The 23,579-nt window shown below is 43.8% G+C and overlaps 2 protein-coding genes across 2 annotated transcripts; one reads left to right on the top strand and one right to left on the bottom strand.

Moving 5' to 3' along the window:
• Positions 1-1,775: 1,775 nt before the first annotated feature.
• On the bottom strand, positions 1,776-23,147 carry capn5b (calpain 5b; the record flags this gene model as incomplete). The annotated part of the gene is given in 14 exon segments (XM_080013356.1): positions 1,776-1,958; positions 4,055-4,191; positions 5,054-5,077; positions 5,080-5,103; positions 5,510-5,631; positions 6,184-6,380; positions 7,033-7,155; positions 8,612-8,807; positions 8,970-9,047; positions 10,246-10,439; positions 11,732-11,924; positions 12,707-12,915; positions 16,529-16,660; positions 22,983-23,147. Coding segments are annotated over 14 exon segments (1,977 nt in total).
• ompb (olfactory marker protein b) lies at positions 14,684-15,172 on the top strand (the record flags this gene model as incomplete). The annotated part of the gene is made up of 1 exon (XM_080013755.1): positions 14,684-15,172. One exon carries the CDS (start codon positions 14,684-14,686, stop codon positions 15,170-15,172), a length of 489 nt encoding a protein of 162 aa, XP_079869881.1.
• Positions 23,148-23,579: the final 432 nt, after the last annotated feature.

The raw sequence follows: 23,579 nt of genomic DNA, 5'->3' as shown, positions 1-23,579 counted from the left end.
AAGTCAAACGGTCCAGGGAAACTCTTATCATTACATTCAAAATAAATTCTGAATGAACGCTACGCACCGCGTGTGGTTTTTCTGTTTGGTTTTTCCCAACGCTTGTGAAAACCCAGAAATGATCAAAGCGGAGAGAAACCGGCCACACAACGGTGTGCGACAACCTTGCAAGCGTATTGCACTTCTGTAAAAAAAATTTAAACAAAGCGATGCTGTGTGTAGTACGGTCCGTGGGCTTTCACTTTAGAAGCCCTGCCCCCCCCCGAACGGATTAAGGAGCCCGTGAACACGGGGTTGATGGCCTGCACAAAAGAAACAAACAAGGAAACAAACCATAAAAAAAAGCTCTCCCAGGCAGACTGCATTGTAAAAGCGACCTGTTCTTTCTCCCAAACACACAAAAAAAAGAAGTTGAAAGTCTGATGTAACACCCAAAACACTGCTTCTGGAGTTTGCTGCAGAGGAACGCGTGGTTGCGCGGGGGGCTTCCCGAACGCTCCCCTTTCTTCTTCCTCTGCTCCGTTTTCTCCTTCTTCCCCATTTCAATCTCATTCCCCAATGGATGGATACAGTACACACACACCTTGGAACCTGATAAAGTGCAAGGAGTGTGTTCTTTTCGAAGGACTCGTTTACTGTCTGATAGTTTCCACACACAGACACAAAAACACACCTGCTCTACGTCACCCACAGAAAGTAGAGGGGGGGGGGGGGTCATGAAAGGTCTCTCTGGCCAAGGCCGAGGATCTTACGTCGCAGGAAGCAACAGGCAGTGCTGTTTTCCGTTTCAAGAGACAATGTTCTGATGGAATCGGATGGCGGCCGCAATACGAAGCGGTCCGAGCTTGACTGTAGGGGGGGGACGACCCAATTTGTCTTTGGTCCTGTAAAAGCACTTGGTAGGTTATGCCAGGGTGGAGCGGCGCTCTCCACTGGGTGGGAAATGGTGGAAGGGATGTGGGATGGGGTTGGCTGGGCTGGTGAGAGGGATACGAGGTTAGGGAGCACCAGTTGCCAAGCTAAGAGGAGGAGGGGGAGTGTCAAGAGTCAGTTCTTCCGTTTCAGACATTTTTTCTTTAAGCTGGGCGTGTCGGGGGACAGGGTTTGTTCAGAGTCGTCGGCAGCTGGATTCCCAGCGATGAGGCAAAAGATGCGCCAGGCTGCAAAAAAATAGAGATTCCAGCGATGATGATGACGATGGTTGTGATGATGATGATGATGATAATGACGGTGGGGGCGAGGGTAGGGGGGTGGAAATAGTGGGCAAAGTAGAAAAAACAGACAAAGAGAGAAAGACAGAGACAGAGAAAGAGAGTCTCTTCGGGACACAACCGGTGGTGGTCCGTGGGGGAGTCAGGGGGATGGGGGTGGGTTCAGACTCAGTCTTAAGGCAGCGCATAGCCCTTGTAGACACTGGCACATGCATGAGAGAGTGCAAGGGCATATTTGTGTATGCGTGTGTGTGTATACATGGAATTCTGTTTGACTCGTGTCAAATTCTCTCCGACTATGTCAGTATACAGATAATATACTGTGTATGTCTGGGTGTCTGTGTGTGTAACAGGTGTGTTTTGCCAAAGTGAAAAATAGTCTGGGGGAATAAAAAAGGACAACAGAGAGAAAGAGAAAGAAAGGCAGAGATAGACAAAGAGAGAGAGAGAGAGAGAGAGAGAGAGAGAGAGAGAGCACGACAGAGCTCCGTAGTTGGCGTTGCTTGGCGGAGGAGCGGAGGGGAGCGGCGGTGGCTCCGGCACAGACGGAAGTGACCGCGTCGCTCAGATGTTGGTGAGCGCGGTGCACGTGATGAGGCGCACGGTGAGCGTCCCCGGGAGGTCGTTGTCCTGCCGACTGCCCTTGTCACGCAGGTGGAGCGTGTGCTGCTCCTGCCGCTCGTTGGGGTCGCTGAACAGGGTCACCTGACCCAGGAAGGTGTCCATGATTACGTTCTTGTTGTAGATCTGCCGGCCAGTCACAGGGAGCGCGCGTGCATGCGTGCATGTGTGCGTGGGCGGGATGGAGATGAAAATGGAAGGAAAGAGATGAAAAGATTGCGTGGAATAAATCACAAGACTCCATCCATGAGGGAAAGGACGATGCGAAGTACGGATGGAAATAAAAGTGATTTAAGCGAGGTTGGAGAGAGAGAGAGAGAGAGAGAGAGAGAGAGAGAGAGAGAGAGAGAGAGAGAGAGAGAGAGAAAGAAAGAGAAAGCAATTAGGGAAAGAAAAAAACCCTGTAAAACAACGAAGCAACAACAAATATGACGGAAGCGTAAACTTGACTTGCATCGCTCTACTGTATTCTGAAATAACGTTAAGAACGCCTCTTTTTAATAACAAGGATGAAACACAGACCTGACCACCTTGGGAAAATATTTTGAGTACCACGATAGAGGAACAGGGAGTCTACGTGCAGCTAAATGACTCCATCAGTTATTCACACCGTTGTCATCTCGAAACAAGGCCGCTCACATCGTATGTGAGCTACTACGGTTAACTATATAAAGTATACAAATTAATCTCATGAGGATATGCCCCTTGAAACGCATGTTTACCAACTACAGATGCGCCGATGGCAATTTTCTTGGCCGATTCCAATTGCCTGTTCCGATTTTGGCCGATTCTGATTTTCATTTAATTGTAGGTTCATCATAAAACATTGACCATTAAAGACCATTATATTAATACATACATATACCAAATTTTCTTATAATTTGGTCTCATTGGGTATATCTGTGTAGCTGTACGTCATTGACAAATACATCACGTGATCTGATCACACTTACGTGATCGGACAGCTGCACATACGGAGTACCGCTGCAATTGTCAGTTACCACAACAGTGAAATTTGCTGATTTTGACACTGTGTGTCTATTATTGATCATTATTCACTATGGAAGAATAAAAGAACATGAAACTCTCCCTGGGTTCCAATAAAATAAAATACAACCTGGAACGGTCAGTTTCAATAAAATGGGACTGGCACCAAGTTTCAGTATAATTCAACCTTTAAGTAGTGATGCAACCTGCATATTTTGGCCAAGAATTGCCTGGTTGGTACACAGAATGCATGCAGGTTGGCAGGTCTGTAAACGTATAGATCAGAGGAGATTGAGAAAAAAACAAGACACAAATTTAAAGTAGGAATCCATTAGATCCACACGATTTCCATTTCAAAATACTCAGGTTACAACTCGCTATTTCGCTATGCCTTTCACTTCTTGCACATGGTCCGATCAGTGCTTTCTTGCAGGGAAAGGCGGACCCCGCCACCATCAATGGAAACAGCATATAGAGGAGCACATGCATAACGCAAATAAAGTGGAAACATGCCAGCTAAAAAAAGTATCAAATGTAGGAGTTTTTAACTAAATAACCTTATGGATTAGCCACAAACTAAGAGTAGGTGTGGTTTTGGCAGAAAAGTTGAAAGTCTTGGAATATAGCGTATTGAAAGAAACAATGATTCTGTCTTTACTTATGTTATTTTTCCAGCTTTGCCAGCGGAGCCCCACCCCTTCTCTCCAAAAACTATAGCCCCTCTCCACTTGCCAAGCAATTGTGTTTTTATAAATTTTGTATAGAAACGACAGTAACATAGGATCACTTGCACCGGCTAACCCTAACCCTAACCATTTATTGCATTTAGTATTTAGGGAGTGGGTGAACAATGGAATCATTCACTTCATCAGGTAATTATTAAACAATACTAAGTAAATCAGAACCTCAGTTACATAAACTTACCAATGAACAGAACCAGCTTTCTCGCTGGTTATGTTACTAGGCAAAAGCGGCTGCAATATGTTAATGTGTCTTTTGTCTGTGATGGAGAACTTGATGGTTTCCCAAAAGAATACAGTTAGAGATGGAGCCATTATGGGCTGTCCAGATGTTTGTTACCGAAGAAATTAAGTGATATCATGTTTATTTACTGTGTGTAATAACGATGTGTCAAAGTTTATGCACACAGGCTGCAGTTAAGTATTTCCTTTTATGTCTCAGGATGATACGGTGAGTAAATAACGTTGTCCTAAATAAGCCCTGCCTCTCCTCACCTCAATGTGGATGCCGTCCTTGGGTTTCTTGCGGTAGAACAGGCCCTTGATGTCAAAGTTGGGGCAGCGGGTGTCCTTGTGGACTGGCGAGCGCACCCTCTCACCCTCGCAGGTGATGATGACGTAGGGATCCGAGGCTATGGGAGGAACGCACGGAGTCGTTACTGGGTTAGGGATTAGCCGTAAGGCAAGTGTGCATTTGACTTTTACTCCCAACTAACCGGGATTCAACACATTTGCTAATTGCATGTGTTTCATGTCCAGCCAAGTGGTGGAAATGCTTGGTGGAAACAGTCAGTACTGTAACACAGTCTGTGACAAAAATAAATGACTCTTTCCACTTCTGGACACCTTGCAGGCCAACATATTCTGCCTACTTCTCCGCTCTTTAGGGTTAGTGCATGTCGTTATCAACATTCACTAGGCACTAGTTTCTTTCCTTTTTATGCATAATTCTACTGTATTTATGCCGGACTCTGGAGTGAGGCCTCGGTACTCACGGGTAGGTCGTTTGCATGTTGCTTCAATGGTCTTTTAGATGAAATTTTTCTGTCCCCTAAAAGCGGTTATGCACCAAGAACGCAAATAACAGACACAAAATTGCAAATCATATAAATAGGAAAATTTGACCCGTCCAATATATTAACACTAGCGACGCAACAGGATTTTGTAAATAAATCATATTGGTCCTTAAAAAACAAAAAGAAATAGAGTGAACATTAAGTGATGACCAGGTTCTACTTTTGTTAAATAACAAGACACAAAAACGAACAAGCGATCTGAATTATGAACCTTCTGTCGATACGCAGGGTTGTATGTATCAATGAATGCATAATAAGTTAAAATATTATTATTGACATGCAAAGAAATTGTGCATGGTGTGTAATGGCCTTAAAGGTCAATAGTACTTTGGGGGAACGGAGAGTACACTACAAACTAATGCTACAGTATCAACAGCCATTTCACTACATCTATCCATCTATTCTACCTATCTCAGACCTTGTGGCCTGGTCAGCTGTCTTTCCTATGGGGGTCGAGGTAGTGCATCTCTCTGAGAGAAAAGAGAGAGGGGGGGTGGGGCGTTAAAGGAGAGCGTGTCAGGAATATCTAAATCCGATCACTGGAATTAACCGATTAATCGTTTTCATATTGTGACTCGAAGGAGCTCAATATTCAAATTGCAAAAGCTTTTTTGTTGTTGTTTTTTTTGTTTTTTTTTGTTTTTCTTGCATCAAATGCAACATTTTTTATTCTGTAGGTTCAAGAGTTTTGTTTTATTTTTGTAAGGGATGCGTTATATAACGAAAGGCAGTCGTTGTGGCAGCAATACGGATAAACAAGGGGTGTTTTTTCTGAGGATTCCGACCAATCAGAAGCAACCTTGCACTGCCATTTGCTGAACTGTGGAGATAAAACAGGAATTTTGTTTAACGCAGCACCCCGCATCCGAGGTACCTCCGTTGGAGTCCTGGCCCTGCAGTCCCTCAGCGTTCAGTACATGGACCTGAGTCACCAGCTGAGGGTAGCCGCACATCCCCGTCCAGCACGTCTGGGGGGGGTCATCGAGGGACAGCTCTCTGGAGGGCGGAAGGGGGGCGCGTAAGATGTTTGATTCAAGCTTCCAGGTAAGATTAGCAGGTTGAACACTGTATACTGTGGAGGTATAGCTGCGACTTTGTATCGTGAGAACATTATTACTATTATTATAATATTAGTATTATTCTAACTATACCATTTTTAAGTTTGTTTTATGTTCATTTCATTTAAATAAGTTGTTTAACCTATTTCTGTAAGGTTATTTTTGAAAGTTCTACCTTTGTTTAACGCCTATTTTGTAAAAAAAACCATTATTTTCACATTATTTGGTCGTTTCATTTATTTTTTTACATTGTTTGAAATTGTGATTCATCAATCTCTATTTTCCGGTCATGAACGACCTAGTCACGTGACAGTCAAGCAGGTAACCCATATTTGAGAACATAGTTGTCAGTCAATTTCAAGATAGGTTTCTCACTATAATAAGTCATACTGAACTTTTTTTTTTTTAAATGATGATATTGGAGTTGGAAGAGGGCACTTATATATATCAAAAATATATATTATATTTAATTGTAGAACGTAATATTTACTTGCAGTCTGAAGGCACATCAGTGAAGACGCGGAGCAGAAAGTCGCCCTGCTGCCCGGGATCAAAAGTGGTGGGGATGATGACGTAGCGGCCCTCTTGGAGCTCCTTCCTGAGGAAGACGCAGCGTGAGTTGATGTATATGGAGCCTGCCACCTTCTGCTGGGCCGTGTGCATCCTGTACTTCCTGTTCAGCTCCACCTGCACGGGAGGCGGAGGGAAACACAGTCACACACCACAGGGTTTAGACAGACAATAATGAATCAAATGGCTTTTTCCAGCACTGTTGACTATTCATAAGGACTTGATTTGAGATTATTTGTTCAATCTCCAAAATTTGAACAACTGGATGACATTTTTAAATGCTAGGTTTGCTATGATTTAACCCAGGCCCTATGAAAATGCTGTTTCTCATTATTTATAACCAACCTCGCTGAATGCTTTACTGTTGAGAAACGTACCACTCTGCTGCGGCTTCTCACGGTGCTTAAACACAGTCCAGTGGGGTAAACGTGTAAGTCTCAAAAATAGATGTTCAATCTCCTTTTCAAAAAGAGGAAACTGACATTCTTCTCACATGTGTCTTAGTGTACTTTTGATGCTTTAAGTAACATTGTAACACGCAACATTATACTCATAGGCATGATCACATTTTACTCAGCACTACTTTTTGCTATTTCCACAGTACATACAGTACTAACTATAATGTTGGTTAAGGTTAGGTATTCCTGGGAACAAACCCTATACTAAACCCTATAAGTCTTAATATGGTGTGGTGTTCGCCTGTGTGTGTGTGTGTGTGTGTGTGTGTGTGTGTGTGTGTGTGTGTGTGTGTATGTGTTTGTGTCTTTACCCGGTGAATGTCGAAGCCGATGGCCAGGTTTTCTCCCTTGCCTTCTTTGGGTGTGGCTCTCTTCTCCTTCTGCTGCAAGCAGATCAGCACCTCATCCTCCACCTTCTTCACGTCAAACACGTACTGGGGGGAGGAGGGGGCCAATGTCAAGGAAAAAAGATAGCGTCAGCACAAACAGCCTCAAAACATCTTCAGGACCAGGTGATCCTCTGGTGCCAAGTTGTAATCACACAGCATTGATTCTAATCAAAAGTGAATTTTCTGAGACAATCTCTGTTATTTTTAACACTCGATCATGGAAAATGGAAGTGGAAGTGGAAAATCCCAGCACCAGAAGATGTATGCAGGATACACAGACGCTTACAGACTGACTGACAGGATGGCAAACAGATTGACAACACATTCAGAAAACAGCTTTCCCCCCCCTCAACTGGCATCGTCGTCTCTGCTTGGATCAAATTCAACTACCAGCAGAATTAAAGCCTGCCATGTTTTGTTTTTTTTGCGCTCCACCCACGTACTGAGCCATCTATTTTTCCCCCACTCCTGAGTTGTACCACAGGGTTGTGCTGATCAACAAATCCAGTTAACAGTCTTGTGATTATAATAAAAAAAAAAAAAAAAAAAAAAAAATGGATTTTTAGAGTAAAAACATTTTTTTCATTTGTTTTACTTAAACTAAAAAGTTTATTTAATTCAAAATAAATATCTCTATAAATAAAGATTGATTCAAGAAGCTATTGTTAATGAGCGTTACTCCTCGACTATGAGTTGGAACGTGGAGCATTTACCAATTCTTAACTTCATCGATATCTGAATTCTATGAAAAAGAGTAACAACAGCGTGTGACTCAACACACGCTCAAGTTGACTCAATTTCCTGAAGACGGAAGTTCTACCTCGGTCCTAATGTGAGTTTGTTTCCTGTTCTTTTCTCCAACTTTCTAACTCTCTCCTTCTCTGTGTGTGGTACGCTTCTGTGAAACGTCTATGTCACTGGACAAGTGTAACTGGGTTCACTGCAGGTATCAGATAATTGAAATTGACACTTTAAAGGACAATTTATTTACAAAATAAAAAAACAAAACGGATTTTTGGACAAATCTTCTCTCTCTTATCCAATAAAGTATTGCAGGTAGGCATAACGGTAAGTACTGTAATATTATTTGTATTAGTATATTATTTGGTGGAGAGCACAGGTAAGTGTTACCTGGTAACACTGGTAAGTGGTAAAACAAGATAAGGGGTATGAACTACATTATCTGATGAACTGCAGTTAGAACAGTTTCCTTAAGGTCAGATAGCAAGGGGGGGATTAGGAACTGGAATAAATCAACCCAGCAACTTTGCACGGATAAGCACAAGTATTTTATTGGATTTCTCTCTACAAAGTATAAAGTAAGTTGTGGTTCATCTCAAACAGGTAAGCGTCGCAGGTAAGTGTGAAGGTAAGTATCAGGTTCAGCATTATAATCTGAGGGTTTTATAACATCAGAAATTAAATATATGGATAAATCAGACAAGACCTCATCGATTCAAATCCACAACTACTGACTTTTTTAGGCCGCTCTCCCCCTCACCTGCGGGTTCTGCAGGAAGGTGGCCTTGTGGTTGATGCAGCCCCCGGCGCGGTTGCGGAGCGGGTCCTGGCGGCGCAGCCAGGTGCCCCTCATCACCTCCTCCTCCCAGGTCTTGTGGATGCTCAGGTAGGACGTGTTGATGAGGCGGCACAGGATCAGGTCGGTGAAGTACTGGCAGAAGTCGTCAAAGGTCATCCTGCGATGGTGGTGGTGGGGGGTGGGGCAACTGGTTACCAACCAATTTTACTTCCTGTTCCGGCTTTGACTACCATCGAACCACTGGACTCAAGTCCCTCACGTTGACTCTTCACCGGTCATGTGGCTTTTTAAATGTATTTATTTATTTATTTTTACTCACCAGAACTCACCGTCATCCTGCACCGTGACCCCCAGCTTCTCTCTCTCACTCTTGCTCACTTTCTTCCACTCCTCCGAGCTGTGGTGGCACGCGCACATGCACACATGCGCACACGCGCACACAACACACACAAATACTGCGTATAAATGGACACAAAATCTGTTTTTGGCCAATGAGTAGAAAATAATGACAGAATATTTTGACATTAAATAGCCGCTACTAACACACATTGTAACTCAACACGTTTACGTCACTCAAGTTCCTCAAAAATACAATGCGATTGTTGAGGCTAAGACAACAAATAAGTCATAATTATTCAGTTATTTCTTAAAAGAAAAAAGTGTAATTTAAAATTACAGACAAAAAAGGGAATACGTCTTAAGAAATAATAATTAGTGGGCCAATGAGCTTAATACTCAAACAGCCTGATTCCCATTGCGTGTCCTTGACTCACTGGGGAAACGTTTGCTATGTTCATGGCTCTCTTGTTTACGATCCGCATCTCAACGGAGTGTCAGAAACCGTTTACAGCGTTGAGTTGTTTTTAAATGTATTTTTATTAAAAAGCAAATTAATTATTCAACAAGCACAGGGGAGTGAGAGACTGATTGAAGGAGTGAGACAGAGGCCGATAAGAAAACACTTCGGTTTAATAACATCTCCCCCCCCCCACTCTCTCTCTCTTTCTCTCTCTCAGCCTCGTCAATAATTCAGGCGCCATTATGAGCACAACTCGCTGCTCTAAGTTGGTTTCATGGAGCCTGGTATTCGCTCTGGAAAGCGATCGAGAATACTTTCCCATTGCTCGCTGTGTCTTTCTTGCCCTCGATCCCTCGTGTCCCTACTGTGGCCTCATTTCCTCCCATTTCCACTTCAAGGGTTAATAAGGAAATTGGCATTGAAACTACTGTTTAGCAACTGTAAAAAAGTTAAGCACTTTTAAATCATATCCAGCCCTAGGTCTACTGTATTATTCAAACTCTATATTTGGAAAATTGTCTCTATATTTGGAAAACTGAAACCATTTTATCTGAACCAAAACACTTGTGGAATCCATCCCTTTCACTAAGCCTAAAGTACATTTTTTTGTTGTGAGAAATTGGGAGTAAATTGTTATGTTTAAAGGAGTTTGTTTAAAACTGTTTTGTCAATTGATGTTTTTACTACACAAACAGCGGTATTTAGCAACGCATGAAGCTGCCGTGGAAGTGAAATGCAGAAGGTGGTGAGACTGTAGTCGGGCCGTACGGCCTGCAGTGGCAATGGCTGATGTTACCTGTCACTCCAGGGGCCGCTCCACTCCTTCTCTCCCCAGGGGTTCCTCATGCGGATCATCTGCAGCTTTTCCGACTTGAAGAAGGCCAGCAGCCCGTGGCCCAGACGCACCTTCCGCACGTCCGTCACTGCATAGGCGTGGCCCTTCACCAGGCCGCAGTCCAGCCGTGCCTCCATGTCCTCCACCGTGGTTGCCTGGGAAACACAAAAAAAAAAAAGGTGTGCCTATGTGATTGGACAACAAATGAGGGTGATGCAGCAGTTTTAAATTAATGGCTTCAAAACCTATAGAGAGAATGTGGAAAAAGAGAGGCAGAGAGTCATCTCGGGGGGCGAAAATTGGTACTTCCATCCATAAAAGTCTGTCTCAACTCAATTTGCTTCCACGCGCCACAGTTCGCTCCAGAACTCGGAGCTCGACATTCTCCTGGAGTCGACTGAGAGCCGATTATGACTGACGTATGAGGAGTCAAAGAATCAAAGGAAGCAGAACAGGCTGGTATTTTGAGGTGATGGCCCTCCATCTGGGTTTTTTTTTTACTCTAGAGCTACGCTGTTTCACTTCAAAATGATCTTTATTTGCTTTCAGTTACAGCAGATAAAGAGAGACCGTCATCCTAAGACACACAGAGGATCTGGGCCAGGGACAAATAAACCTCATCTCTTATTTGTTGGTAGTGGCTTATTTTAGGGATTCAGTCTTACGTAGAATGAAAGGTTGATTGCCAATTATGATACAAAGAAGTCTGAAAATCATTATTTAAAAGTTATATTAAGGTAAGTAGTATTTCATGTGTTCGATGTGCACGAATTAACCATTGAAGTTGTGGTGACTGTCGATCAATGCCAGTCAGTACTCTCTGCGTGGAGGAGCAAGACCTCTCTGCGTGGAGTAGCATCACATATGGCAATGATGCTGTAGTTTCTACGGCTTCCTGTAGTGGGCGTTATTTGTCCAATGTTACTCATTGCACCTTTAAGGTAAAGAATTAGGGAGTTTCTGCCTGGCACCGGCCCTTTAATTGTTTTTTTTTTTCCAACATACAGATGCTTAGGTTTAACTACCACCTGTTTCACTGTGGTAAATCTGATCTTTGGAGGAACTTGTTCTATTTAACAAATTAAAATACAAACAGTCTGGCCCTGCCAGAGTCACCCTTACACTCATTAAAATTTTCTACCTGATGATTTTTTCCACTGCAGGAAATGTTAAACCAATCCTGATGAGAAAGAATACTGAATTTAAACTCAATTTGAAACGCTTCTTTCCAGTGATGGAGGGGGACTCCATATATTTTTATTTATTTATTATTATTATCATAAAACTTTTTTTTATTATTATTATTAGTAGTATTAGTAGTAGTAGTAGTAGTAGTAGCCTGCCCTCTGATGGCTACAGTAAGGGAACCCTGTCTTGGGAACAGCGTAGCAGAGGGGAGCCAGGCAGCAGTGGTTTCTGGGTAACTGGAGGTGGGAGGCGCTCCTACCCTGATGGAACAGCTGATGAGACCGTCCCTGTTGTGGACCTTGAGAACTCTCTCAAACAGCTGGTTGCGGGCCACCTCGTCGGTGGCCATCTGGCCCTCCAGCAGGTCCACGGGCTCCGAAACGCCCCCTGTGAAATCCACCAGGGCGTCCGCCGTGTTCCCGCCATCCAGGGCTTCATAGGAACCATACACCCTGTGGTGGCGGGGGCGAAAATGAGGTGTGGGAGTGACCATGTTGAAAGGTGGGTAGTAATTAGATACAGTACATTAACTTAAAATCGTCTGTTGAAATCATACTTTCGCCCAGACAATTTGGAAGCTGCTTAAAGTTACCCTCTGGTATGTTCAGTGGTCAAGAGGGAGGGAGGTACTGCTAGTTCAAATATCAATACCTCTCCATAGAACCCGATAGAAACACTGGGCTCTGCCGTCTTAATAATAGTTTTAAAAGTAAATAGGAATAGGGAGACGGAGCTACCAAACGTATCTAGGTACAAGCTGGGCATTGAAATGTCAGATGTCATGCATATTACAACACACCTCATCTATCTTAGGTTGATATCGGTGTATTTAATTAGTTATAGTGAGTACTTCAACAAAGAGGGCTACTTTTTAATTTAGATAAAGTTATGTGTTTTTATTTTTACATCTGGTTGTATTTGGATTTTTCTCTTTGGGTTCCACCTGGACCAGACACGCACAGACCTCTCAACCTCAGAAGAATTTCAATCTCTTCTACCCTTAAAAAATAAAACCCACACCATAACTCCATTCATGTTGCATCTCCTTACTGAAGGCCTCCCTGACAATAACGGATGTACAGTTGTTTTGACTATTAATGACAAAAATTCATTTTCAGGGATTGAAGATTTGATGCCCGATGAGAAATTGATTCCAATGTGAAGCTACAATATATCTAGTGTCTTTCAGATGCAGCTCTTCCTCAAAGCTCCAGAATACGCTAATGCCACTGACTTGGCGTAGGCCTTCTCCACCAGGGCGCTCCAGAACTCGTTGCTGTCGTCTGAGTGGCAGTACACCAGCTGGTTGTCCACGGTGGGCAGCCGGTCGTCGATAACCACGTCCACCCACTCCCCGAAACGCCAGAAACGGAAGTGGAAGATTCCCGTGTACGACTCAGGTTTCTCTGTGTCCCACTCCTGCTCCTTCCAGTCCGGAATGACCTGCGAGGCGGTAGGCGAAAAGGAAGGGTAGAGGAGGAGAAAAGAATAACGCCTTTAACTGTGTGACTGCTGATGTACAGTCGGTTCAGCTGTAGCACTTATTATTACTATCAACTATTAAGCAATTTTTTTTTTTATTTTATTTCCAATGCAGATTTTCATCACTTTGCAAATTGCTGTCAATCAATGTTCAACCGGCTACATTTTCAAAACAGAGAAAACATTGACCTCCATCAAATCCAGGAAACACGCAGATGACCAAATCATCTTGACTGGAGGGCTACAGGACAATAGGGTGGCTTGGATAGGGTAACTTTAGGGTGGTACCTCAAATATACAGTGTAAACTTCAACAAATCAACAAGATTTCTGTTGGGTGGCCGGTGACACTCATATTCGTATTCATTGCACACACAGTTTGTGTGTGTGTGTGTGTGTGTGTGTGTGTGTGTGTGTGTGTGTGTGTGTGTGTGTGTGTGTGTGTATGTGGGGTAGCCTACACTTACTGGTATACCGAAAAGAGCGCATCTCTTTTTAAATTACTTTTTTTTTTTTTTATCCTTTAGATACATGAGTCAAAAAAAAAAGCAATAGCATTCATACATAAATGTAAAACGCATTCCTCTGTTTCCGCTTCATGACCGCTGTGGAGGCTGCCGCACACTTGTTGTTATTCATACGGTGTGCAAACTTTGCCGGCCTTTAGAAAATGAGATGTAAATTGTATCATCCATTTCCAGAACAGCAAGCTTAAACTTCGATGCTCTTGATTTAGTTTTGCAGAGGGCTGAACAAGAATGAGAATGTTCGACCATCTCAGGAAAGAAGACAATTCATTTGGTCGTCGTTCAGTGTGAATACGCTGTGGCATCATCTAACTCCCGGTACTGCGGGCACATTACGACACCTGCATACGGCTCAGTGGAGGCCAGACGTCTAGAGATAAAAGGACTGGGTGTAATAGTATCTTCATAGCAGAGAGGTGAATGAGTCAAGTGCGGTGTGTGGCGTCCTCAGAGACACTGGGGGCCGATGGGATGAAGCGGCACCATAACCACAAAAATGCAGAAAGCTTCTGGAATAATGAATGCACCCAGATAACTGCCTTCGCAGGCCGGAGCTGACAGATGAACACAAAACAAGGGAGCCCTAACAGGAAATGAGTAAAATAAACTGATTTATAAACAAGACTGACAAGTTCTGACGGCGCATTTAATTTCACTCTTTCACTCTGCCTGTTTACAGAGTCTCTCTCGCCAGAGAGACTCTGTAAATAGGCAGATGAAACCTGAGCAGGAACAAATTCATGAAAAACACTACGGTGCATGGATCCCTCGGGTGGGCCGTCCCCGAACGCTGCAGCCGCAGAGGTCGCCAGGCGATTCTCCTGGTTGCCTAGAGCCTCCTCTCACCACCGTGGTGTGAGGTCCCCCCACCCAGCAGGTTGATCCTGACACACAGTTACAAACACACACTAGAAACCAGAGGGAAAGAGTAGCAGAAGACAAATGCAAGACAGAATCCAGGAGGAGAGAGGCTTGAGGTAGTTCAGTAGGACGCCTACAGAAGTGTGAGAGAGAGAGAGAGAGAGCGAGAGAGAGAGAGCAAGAGAGAGAGAGAGAGAGAAAGAGAGAGCGAGCGAGAGAGAGAGCAGGAAAGAGAGAGACTTTCGGGAGAGATTGAAAGCTGAGACGCTGGATAAAAAAAAAAACAACCAAAAAAAAAAAAAAACACTGATCCCATCAATGCTGTCGTCACCCGCCCGAGGAATGTCTGCCGAGTTGGTGCTGCCGTTCCGGCCGGACCAGCAACTGACGGAGGTGATGCGGCTGCGGGTGCAGTCCCTGCAGCAGCGGGGCCAGCGGCGGCAGGAGGGCGAGCGCCTGCTGCGCCCCAATGAGGCGGTCTACCGGCTGGACTTCCCGGTGCAGACCTTGCACTTTGCACGCTGGGACGTGCGGCTGCAGCAGGCGGGCCGCCTGACCATCACTGCCACCTCACAGCTCTGGACGCCCGACCTCACCCACCTGATGACGCGGCAGCTGCTGGAGCCCGCCGGCGTCTTCTGGAAGGCGGGCCAGGGCCACGTGGCCGGCACCGACGTGGTGCACCGCTACGAGGCAGACGCCTTGGAGCTCGGGGAGCGGATAGCCGAGCTGGCGCAGGTGAGGAAGGTGATGTACTTCCTGTTCGCCTTCGAGGAGGGCTGCAACCCCGAGAGCGTCGACTGCTTGGTCGTTTTAGTGGCGGAAGACTGAGGTTCGAGCTAACTGGGACGCCGGTTAAACAAAGACAGGCGCTTGCTTGGAAGAAACACGCGTTGGATGATTGGAACCTCAGACCCTTTGTTTTTTTTTTGTGGTTTTTTTTATGGGGCTGGCTTACTTTTGTTTGGGAATTAAATGTTTCTAGGTGAAAACCTCTCCCCATGAAACACATGAAATACTGACCGACTACCACAGTAGGTCATATCTTCTACTCTTAAAATACAGCTTTCCCTGCAGCCCACTGCAACACTGAATTTACATTGATTACATTGCAATACGAGAAATTCTGATCATTGTTACTAGGTGTGATTGGACTGTATAGACTGCTGCTTTCCTAGTGTCCTTACTAATATGAATTCCAGTCCATATTGCATGTACATGATTGTGAAGAAGGAAAAATGCTTTTTTTGTAGAAGTATTTCTTTTATCGCTGTGACATGTCTTATTTATTCAAAGGTCTTCTGCACCGCACTCATAATCTCCTAAGATCCAAATAAATTTTTCAATAAACCAAAATAACACATTAAAAAAACGTAAAAAAAAATAAAAAAAAAGTGTCCTTGCAATTTGTTGAAGCACGGATGTGAGGGATGGGGGTTTTCTCTGAGAGACAGAGAGAGTGAGAGAGAGAGAGAGAGAGGGCAGATGAAAGAGGAAGAGAGCGAAGCAGAGGGAGAGAGAAATAGCTGTTATCCTTCCTCTCCTCTGTTTGACAAACAACCTGCATCAGAGCTCTTAGAGACGGGTTCCCTTGTGAGGGTGACGGAGATACACGCAGCTTGTGTGTGTGTGTGTGTGTGTGTGTGTGTGTGTGTGTGTGTGTGTGTATGTCTCTATGATGTATCTCCCAGGGTGCCTACTGCATTATCCGTCCCTCCGTCTCTGGTGACCCAGAGGAACGAGGATGAGGGTGGAGTCTGCTGGTGCATTGGCACCTCCCTTGTGTAGGGAATTTAAAGGTAATTGTGACTAGTGAGCTGAAGGGCTTGTGGCAGATGTAAAAACAAAACAAAACAAAACAAGAAATGGTCCAAAAGCAATTGGGGGTATGTGCTCGGCCTAGGTCTGAATGTCCTCCAACTTTCAAGGAAGTAGCTTTTATTTTGGTTATAGATAACCAAACGATAACATCTCGATGGAAATAGTGCTGGACATCTCTTTTCTGGTCTGAGCATTTTTCTCCACTGTTTGGGACAAGAACGAGGACAAGGAGCTCAGACGGACCATTTCGGCAGACTTTTGTAGAGCGCCGACCAGGCGATCTGCGGTTAAGACGCCTAGCTGACCGGTTGACTACTGAATGAATGTACAAGGATTTAGTCTCACACTCATTTACATTACACTTACTTTCTGCCATAAGGACTCTCTCGAGGCCAGGCTGGAGCACGCTGCCACGAACCAGCAGTTTCCCAGCTGCCCCTGGTGCAGGTCATGTGCGCTGATGCCATCCACAAACAGGTGAGGGTCCTCGCACAGCTCCTGGTGACACCAGAGAGAGAGAGAGAGAGAGAGAGAGAGAGAGAGAGAGAGATTCAGCCCATCGGCTACACCGAAGGAGATGCAGAAAAGACGAATATGGCAGCTTAGGAGGTGAGGAAATGGAGAGTCACACCTTTTCATCTGGGCCGCTTGCCACGCGGTGTTACTTCACCCGGTTGCAGTGGGAGCATTGACTGCACAAACAGACCCCTTAGGTCTGCAATTAATTGGAACTACTAAACATGTTAATGACAGTGTTCTACAGCGTGGGGTCAGTGTGTTCTTACCTATTAATTCAACCTACCTTGAAACCTAAACGTGAGTCAATACAGAGGCATGGCTAGTTTGATAAATCCATCGGTCAATTGAGAGATAAAAACATACAGGCTATGGAGTCAGAGGAAAAAATAAGTTGAAGAGCACAAAAGTGAAGTTTTTGAGCTTTTTCTGTTGCTTTTAAGTGTCATCTGGACCCACCCAAACATAAACATTCATAGAAAACCCCCACAAAGCTTTTACAATAAACAACTTTTATTCATAACTCCATTCTTCAAGATGGAGTGACCCGCAGCTGGAGAAGCCTTTGTTCTCCAAAATCTGTAATTTAGTTTGTGTGCGCATGCAGAGAGGAATTCTTTCAGTATTTCCTTCACGTTTTTATCTTTGAATGTGTTTACCTAAACAATGGTCTTTAATATCAGAATTGTTCAAATATTTCAGCCAATGATATCAGGCCTTGATTGGTTAGTCTGTCGATATGTCTTCCCTCATGTCTCTCTACCTTTAAATGTACAAATGGATTATGGTAATGGTTTGAAGTTGGACTGCTCTAAAATTAGGTGGGATGGTACTTTGCTACAGGAAAACTCAGAACTGGTATCGGATGGAGTCAGATTCAAATTTTAAATCAACAACATCACAACTGAGAAGAAAATAAACAAAATATTTTCAGTACTCCCGAAAGGAGAAATTAAAAGGCTTGTCAGTTAACGGCAGATGGAATGTAATTTAGACGTCTGGATGAGGAGAAATGATGAGAAACGCAAACAAGAGAAGAAAGGTAATCTGTTAGCTTGTTAGATTCTGGATAACAATATCACTCGCCACCAATACCTGGAAAAAAAGGCTCAAATGTTGAGAAAGAAACAAATGCTGATATTGCGGCCATCCTCTGCGCCTTTGACCAGAGCAAAACCGAGAGTTATCTCAGAGAGCAATAAAAAGCAGTCGGTCTCTTTCTCTTTTTTAATGGTAATGTTTAAAGGGATCCTACACTTTGGGTGTCAAAGGCATTTTACTTTATACAAGGAACGTCAATACACAGATTTAGGACATACATACATAAGCTCTTTTCTTACACATCATAGGTGTTTAGATACACTGGTTTTTAGCTTTGCCAGGGGTTATAAAGAGATAATCCACAGGGTGGCACCTTAGGCTAATCGGTCTCATCATGTTTGCTGCTATCCTCAAACAGAGAGAATGGGATGTGTGACAAATAGGTTGAGAATGCAAAATTGGGAATAGAATTCTCTCGTTTTGCCCAGGCATCTCCAGGACAAAAAGTCCTTCATTGAACATTATCAAATGAGTACCCCTTTTTGGAAATGCCTGGAATTGCAGCATACGTGAGCCTCCCATCAAGGATTTTGAATCACATGGTTTCCATGTAACGCAAGTTCGCCAGAAGCATTGGCTGTGTTGTTCTTTCTAGATTATTTGAATGTGTTGCTCTCTGGCGTTCTAATGACTAGTATTAAAAGCCTCCAGTTAGTACAAAACGTTATAGCATGAATCAACCAAATGACCGGGACTAGAAAGCTTGACCAAATTACTCCAATACTGGCAACCTTGCACTGGCTCCCGGTTTACCTCAGATGTGATTTTAAGATTTTGATACTTGCCTATAAAATACTACATGGCCAAGCACCTTCCTATCTTACTGACTTAGTGGTATTTTACGTACCATCGGCAGCCTGGCACTAAACACTTGCTGGTCTTTTAGCAATTTCGAGATTTAAAAAGTCTGCAGGCTCCAGAGCATTCTCACTCCGTGCCCCAGTATTCTAGAACGCCCAACCTAATTTTTGGTCTTGCATTTGGTTAAACATTGCCGTCCTGTTAGCTTGCCTCTCACCCTGCCTTCGAGCCTTAGCACCGTTAGCATGATGTCTGGATGTTAACCCCCTTCTCTTTCTCTGACGGGGTGGGGGGGGGGGTCCAGTCTGCTGTGTGTGTATGGAGGCTGTTGCTGTGCTATGGTCATGGAGCCCGGAGACACCAGCAGCGACCACCTATCCACCAATCCGACCAACCTGGGCCGGACCTGATGACGACCACTTCCCTGGAGGTGTCTACCTATATACTGTCTAGCTTTAACATTGCATAATACAGAAATACAGAAGAAGTACAGAAGTATTCTATGATTTGTCATATTATATTATTAATGTTGCCCACTCGGCTCCCATGTGAATCGCAGATTAATTGCAAAATTCACCATCATAGTGAAATACAGTTTTACTGCCGCTGTAGATGCGTGATAGATGCGTGCTATGTTTTACTCTGAAGCGCAATGATTGGTTTATGGTACATCGCGGTATGCTGCTGCTACTTTACGACATGTTGTGAATGAGCTGTCACCGCTATGCGTCTGCTCGTCCGCCACATTGGAGCGGTCGAGATCCGCTAGTAAACAAATACGATGTGTGTTGAGAGATGCAGACTTCTCTACAAAATCGACTGTAACTCCTTTAATTCTGAACCGATTTTCATGAAATTTGGTTTGTTATAAAGAGAAATTGAACATGATACTGGTTACTTATTGGAATTAAATGTAGTTACTGGGGGCAGATCTTATCATATTTTTTAATTCACTACGATGTTTAAAGGAAGAAGGTTTCATGCGTGCCTCATATTGCACTTCAATTTAACAATTGATTATTGAATATTTTATATATTTAGTATTCAAACATTGGACATCTTGAATGTTGTTTTCGTTTAAGACTATGAGCAAAAGTTCCTTTCTTTAAGTGTTTTACAGAGTAAATGGAAAGCAATATTTGTCCTTTTTTTTTTGCTGATCCGAAAAATGATTCAATCGGTGACTCAAAAGCATGATACAATCGGACCGTGAGTTTTGTGATCCATTGCACCCCTAGTCACGCTCCAGGGCCAACAATGGCATATTTATTTCACGCAACAATTTATTTTCTGGCAGTGCAGTGTTGTATAAAATTTAACTATTTCAGAAAGCTAAATGATTTGCAGACAGTGTTGTGTCTTGGTACTTCACAAACTAATTTATGTATACTATGGTTGTGGACATACTAAAATACTAAAAACACTGACATCCTAACATGGTGTACTAAAAATTGTTCGTGATTTAAGCTGCAACAGTGTACACCCACAAGTTTTAACTGGCGTATCAGAGACGTTTCAATCCAAAATGTGGGAGACATTTCTGCCGATGGACTGTTTATAACATGGCAATACACTGAAAATGCATCCAAACTGTGACACAAATTCTGCAGAAGTAATCACTGAACCCTGAAGTTTTGTCTACAGCTACACCCCTGCTGTGAAAGTGTTTCTCTTAGACTCACAGTTCAACATCCTGAGCATATTGGCATCCTGTGATGTGCAAGGATAGAGATTACGGCGTGTGTGTGTGTGTGTGTGTGTGTGGGCACCAGGACGTAGGCATGCTCTGACACACACACAAGCTTGTGCAGCAAGGACGCGGCACACTCATACACACACAAACCCACACCACAGACACACAAACGGTACCAAACCAAGGTCAGTAATGTGCTGATTTGGCAAAAAAGCAGAGCACCACCGGGGGGGCAACCATGACGGCGAGAGAGTGTTCCCAACAAGGAAGACCGGTCTCATGTTCTACACTTGTTTTATTTTTCCCCCAACTCAGCAGTGAGTATGTGGCACTAAAAATGTGCATGTGAGTTGAATAAATTTGCGGGCGGAGGGGACAAGAGGAGCTCCCTACTTGAGGCCTTGCATAGGCACCCAGAATCGGCTTAGTTATGAGAAGTAACAGACTATCGATCCCGCTCAGGCCTTCCAGACAGCGAGAGCAATGTATAGAATATGGTGCAGAAGCTGCAGGTAAAGCCTCAAACTGGTCCTCCTGCTGCCGAGAACCTGCCACCCGGCATCCTGACGACCCCCCCAAAACCCCATCCATCAGGACAATGTCAGTGCGGCGAGGGGTGAGGGGCGTATCTTGAACAGCAGCACACAAACACCCACACATTATGCAGTTTGGAGTGCACAGAGACACTTGTTGTAAAATTGCAACGGTGCCTCAACACATCGCCCTGGACGCATGTATGTATGAATATATGGACGGTTGACGGGGGGGGGGGGGGGGCGAATGTATGCTATGCTCACCATTATCTGAAATAATGGCGATATGGGGATGATGTAATAATTGTATAAACAAAACACCAGTGATTTCTGGTGACGTCGCGAGCCGCTTAATGTTGGGCGGTGATGAAGCGGATCCTTTGCTGGAGCCGGGAAGTGGCCCCCGCCCCGTCCCCTCCTGGGGAAGAATAGCGAAGCCAGCTCTGGGTCAGCAAATTAATAGCCGACGCGTTTTATGCTTGTCAGTCAAAGATATAAATAACCCCAAACGAATATAAAGAGGGGAGATGGATACTGGGGACAAAGGGAGGCGGGAGGGCTGTAGCATGAGAGTCAGAGAGAGAGCAAGAGAGAGAGGGGGCCTTCATCACGGGCATAAATATAGCCAAGATGCATTTGAGCATGGCTGCTATATAGGGACTCGCAACGCTCTTATTTGTCTGTATCCGATCCCCAGCACTGTTCAAAAGGTGTTTTGTAAAGGTTCCTCTTTCCGTCTCGTGTGTACTGTACATCAGAGCTTTCTGTATTTTGCATTGTAGCGTGTTTAGCGCACATAAACTTCTCACCTGGGCTATTTATAGCTTTCATATCTCCCGGGGCTCAGTTGCCACGGCACTACATCAACCACCTTCAAAAAAAAAGGTAATTGCCGACATGACGCCAAGAGGGGCTTTAATTCTTCCGCTCCTTATGTTTCCCTTCCGCTCTAGCTCTGCTAGTGATAAGCGCAAAGGGACACGAAAAAAAAAATATATAAAAATTTGGGGAGGAAAAAAAAAACAAAAACTGCTGGCCTGGAATCACCATGGAGACTGAAACGTACAATCTGTGTGACCCAGTTTCCATGGCGATAGCCGCTGGTTGATGTTGCAGCGCTATGCATGCGGAAGGAGAGCGTAGACCTATCAAGAGGCCTGCTGAGTTAAGCGAGGCGGCAGCGCTCACATGTGCTTATGTGCCTCTGTGTGTGTCCGTATATGTGTGTTTTCGTGTATGTGTCCTTGTATGTGTGTGTATGTGAGGATGAGAAAAAGAGAGAGAGACATAATTGACCCGAGCGAGCTCCTCCAACGGACAGTTCCTCCCCCCTGATGGAGTGTCAGCTACAAAACTTAATCTACATACATAATGTATATTCAAAATTATGCTACAAATAAAATTCCCTAGTATTCCCAAGTATAATTATACCTAATTAGTTCAAACAGTCAAATGATTCTGCCGTCTATTTGGAGAAGCTAACTGTTTCTTACCGGTACTGATATCGCCAAAGAGGTTGGTCTGTAATAAATTGAACGGAGTTGGAATGACAGCACTCCTTATGGGGGTTAGAATTCTGCATTGTGGTGTGTATATGAAGTGTTCCCGACGAGTGTTAAGTTGTTTGTTTGTTGTTTCTTCATCTGTCAGTCAAGCGAATGAGGTTCTGTCTTCAAAGAGTGAACCAGTTAACAGACTCATTAGTTGTCCACCTCAGTATTGTTTTTATATATATATATATATATATATATATATATATTTTTTTTTTTTTTCCCCCTATACTTATTATTATTTATATTTCTTTGTATATTTGGCAATTTTTGTGTATTTCTTTTTTTCTCTTTTATGCAAATTGTCTGTACAATAATGCAAAAATCTTCAGGACAAATTGCTTGCATATGAAAATTGGCTTGGCCAAATAAATGGATTCTGTCTCTGATGCACACAATACTGCTGCAGTTGCCCAGCAGAGGCCTAACCTCTGTGTGAAGACATGGTTTTATTGCATTAGTGGGTGGGGGCGTTATCTTGGATGATCATACCTCACTCTTTTTTGCCAAACACCACTTTAGCAAAACGGCGAACTTTGGAATCTGTCTGTCAGTCAATGAAATCCATGATCTAGAATACGGTGAAAGAAAAAAAAACAAACAAAACAAACAAAAGACACACTCACCCGCGGCCTCTTCCACACCACGCGGCCGATCCTGTTTCCCTGGTGGAAGAGGGAGTCGTCGGTGGCCGGGAAGCGTGGGTCCTCGAACAGCAGGCCGCTCTGCAGGCACTGCCTCTTCAGGGTGGAGTACTGCTGCCCGTCGAAGGCCTTCGCAGAGGTGAACATCCTGCAGCCCTGACACACAACGCAAGTCCAATTAGACCCAGTGTTCTAGAATTGGGATCAATCGACACACAATACCCCATGATGAAAAAGGCAAATCAGAATACATTTTTTTTTTTTTTTAACTGAAGTATCACATTGAAAAACCGAAGGGCGTGAGCCTGTGGAGGCTACCCTGGTGCGTCTGCAGCCCATCCAGAGACAATATATATAAATAAGGTATATAGGGTATATATTTACACAGAGTGTATATATATATATATATATATATATATATATATATATATATATATATATATATATATATGTATATATACACACAGTATATTCTGTATATACTCAATTTTTCCAAGTCAACAGCACACACCTGGATCTCAGTAGCAGTGAGAGATTACGTATATGACCATATGTCGTATCCTCCGCAGGGTGTACGTT

The sequence above is a fragment of the Zeus faber genome (assembly GCF_960531495.2).
Source record: "Zeus faber genome assembly, chromosome: 14".
NCBI classification, from domain to species: Eukaryota; Metazoa; Chordata; class Actinopteri; order Zeiformes; family Zeidae; genus Zeus; species Zeus faber.
The sequence above is the reverse complement of the archived record's forward strand: the minus strand, read 5'-3'. Positions and strand labels throughout refer to the sequence as shown.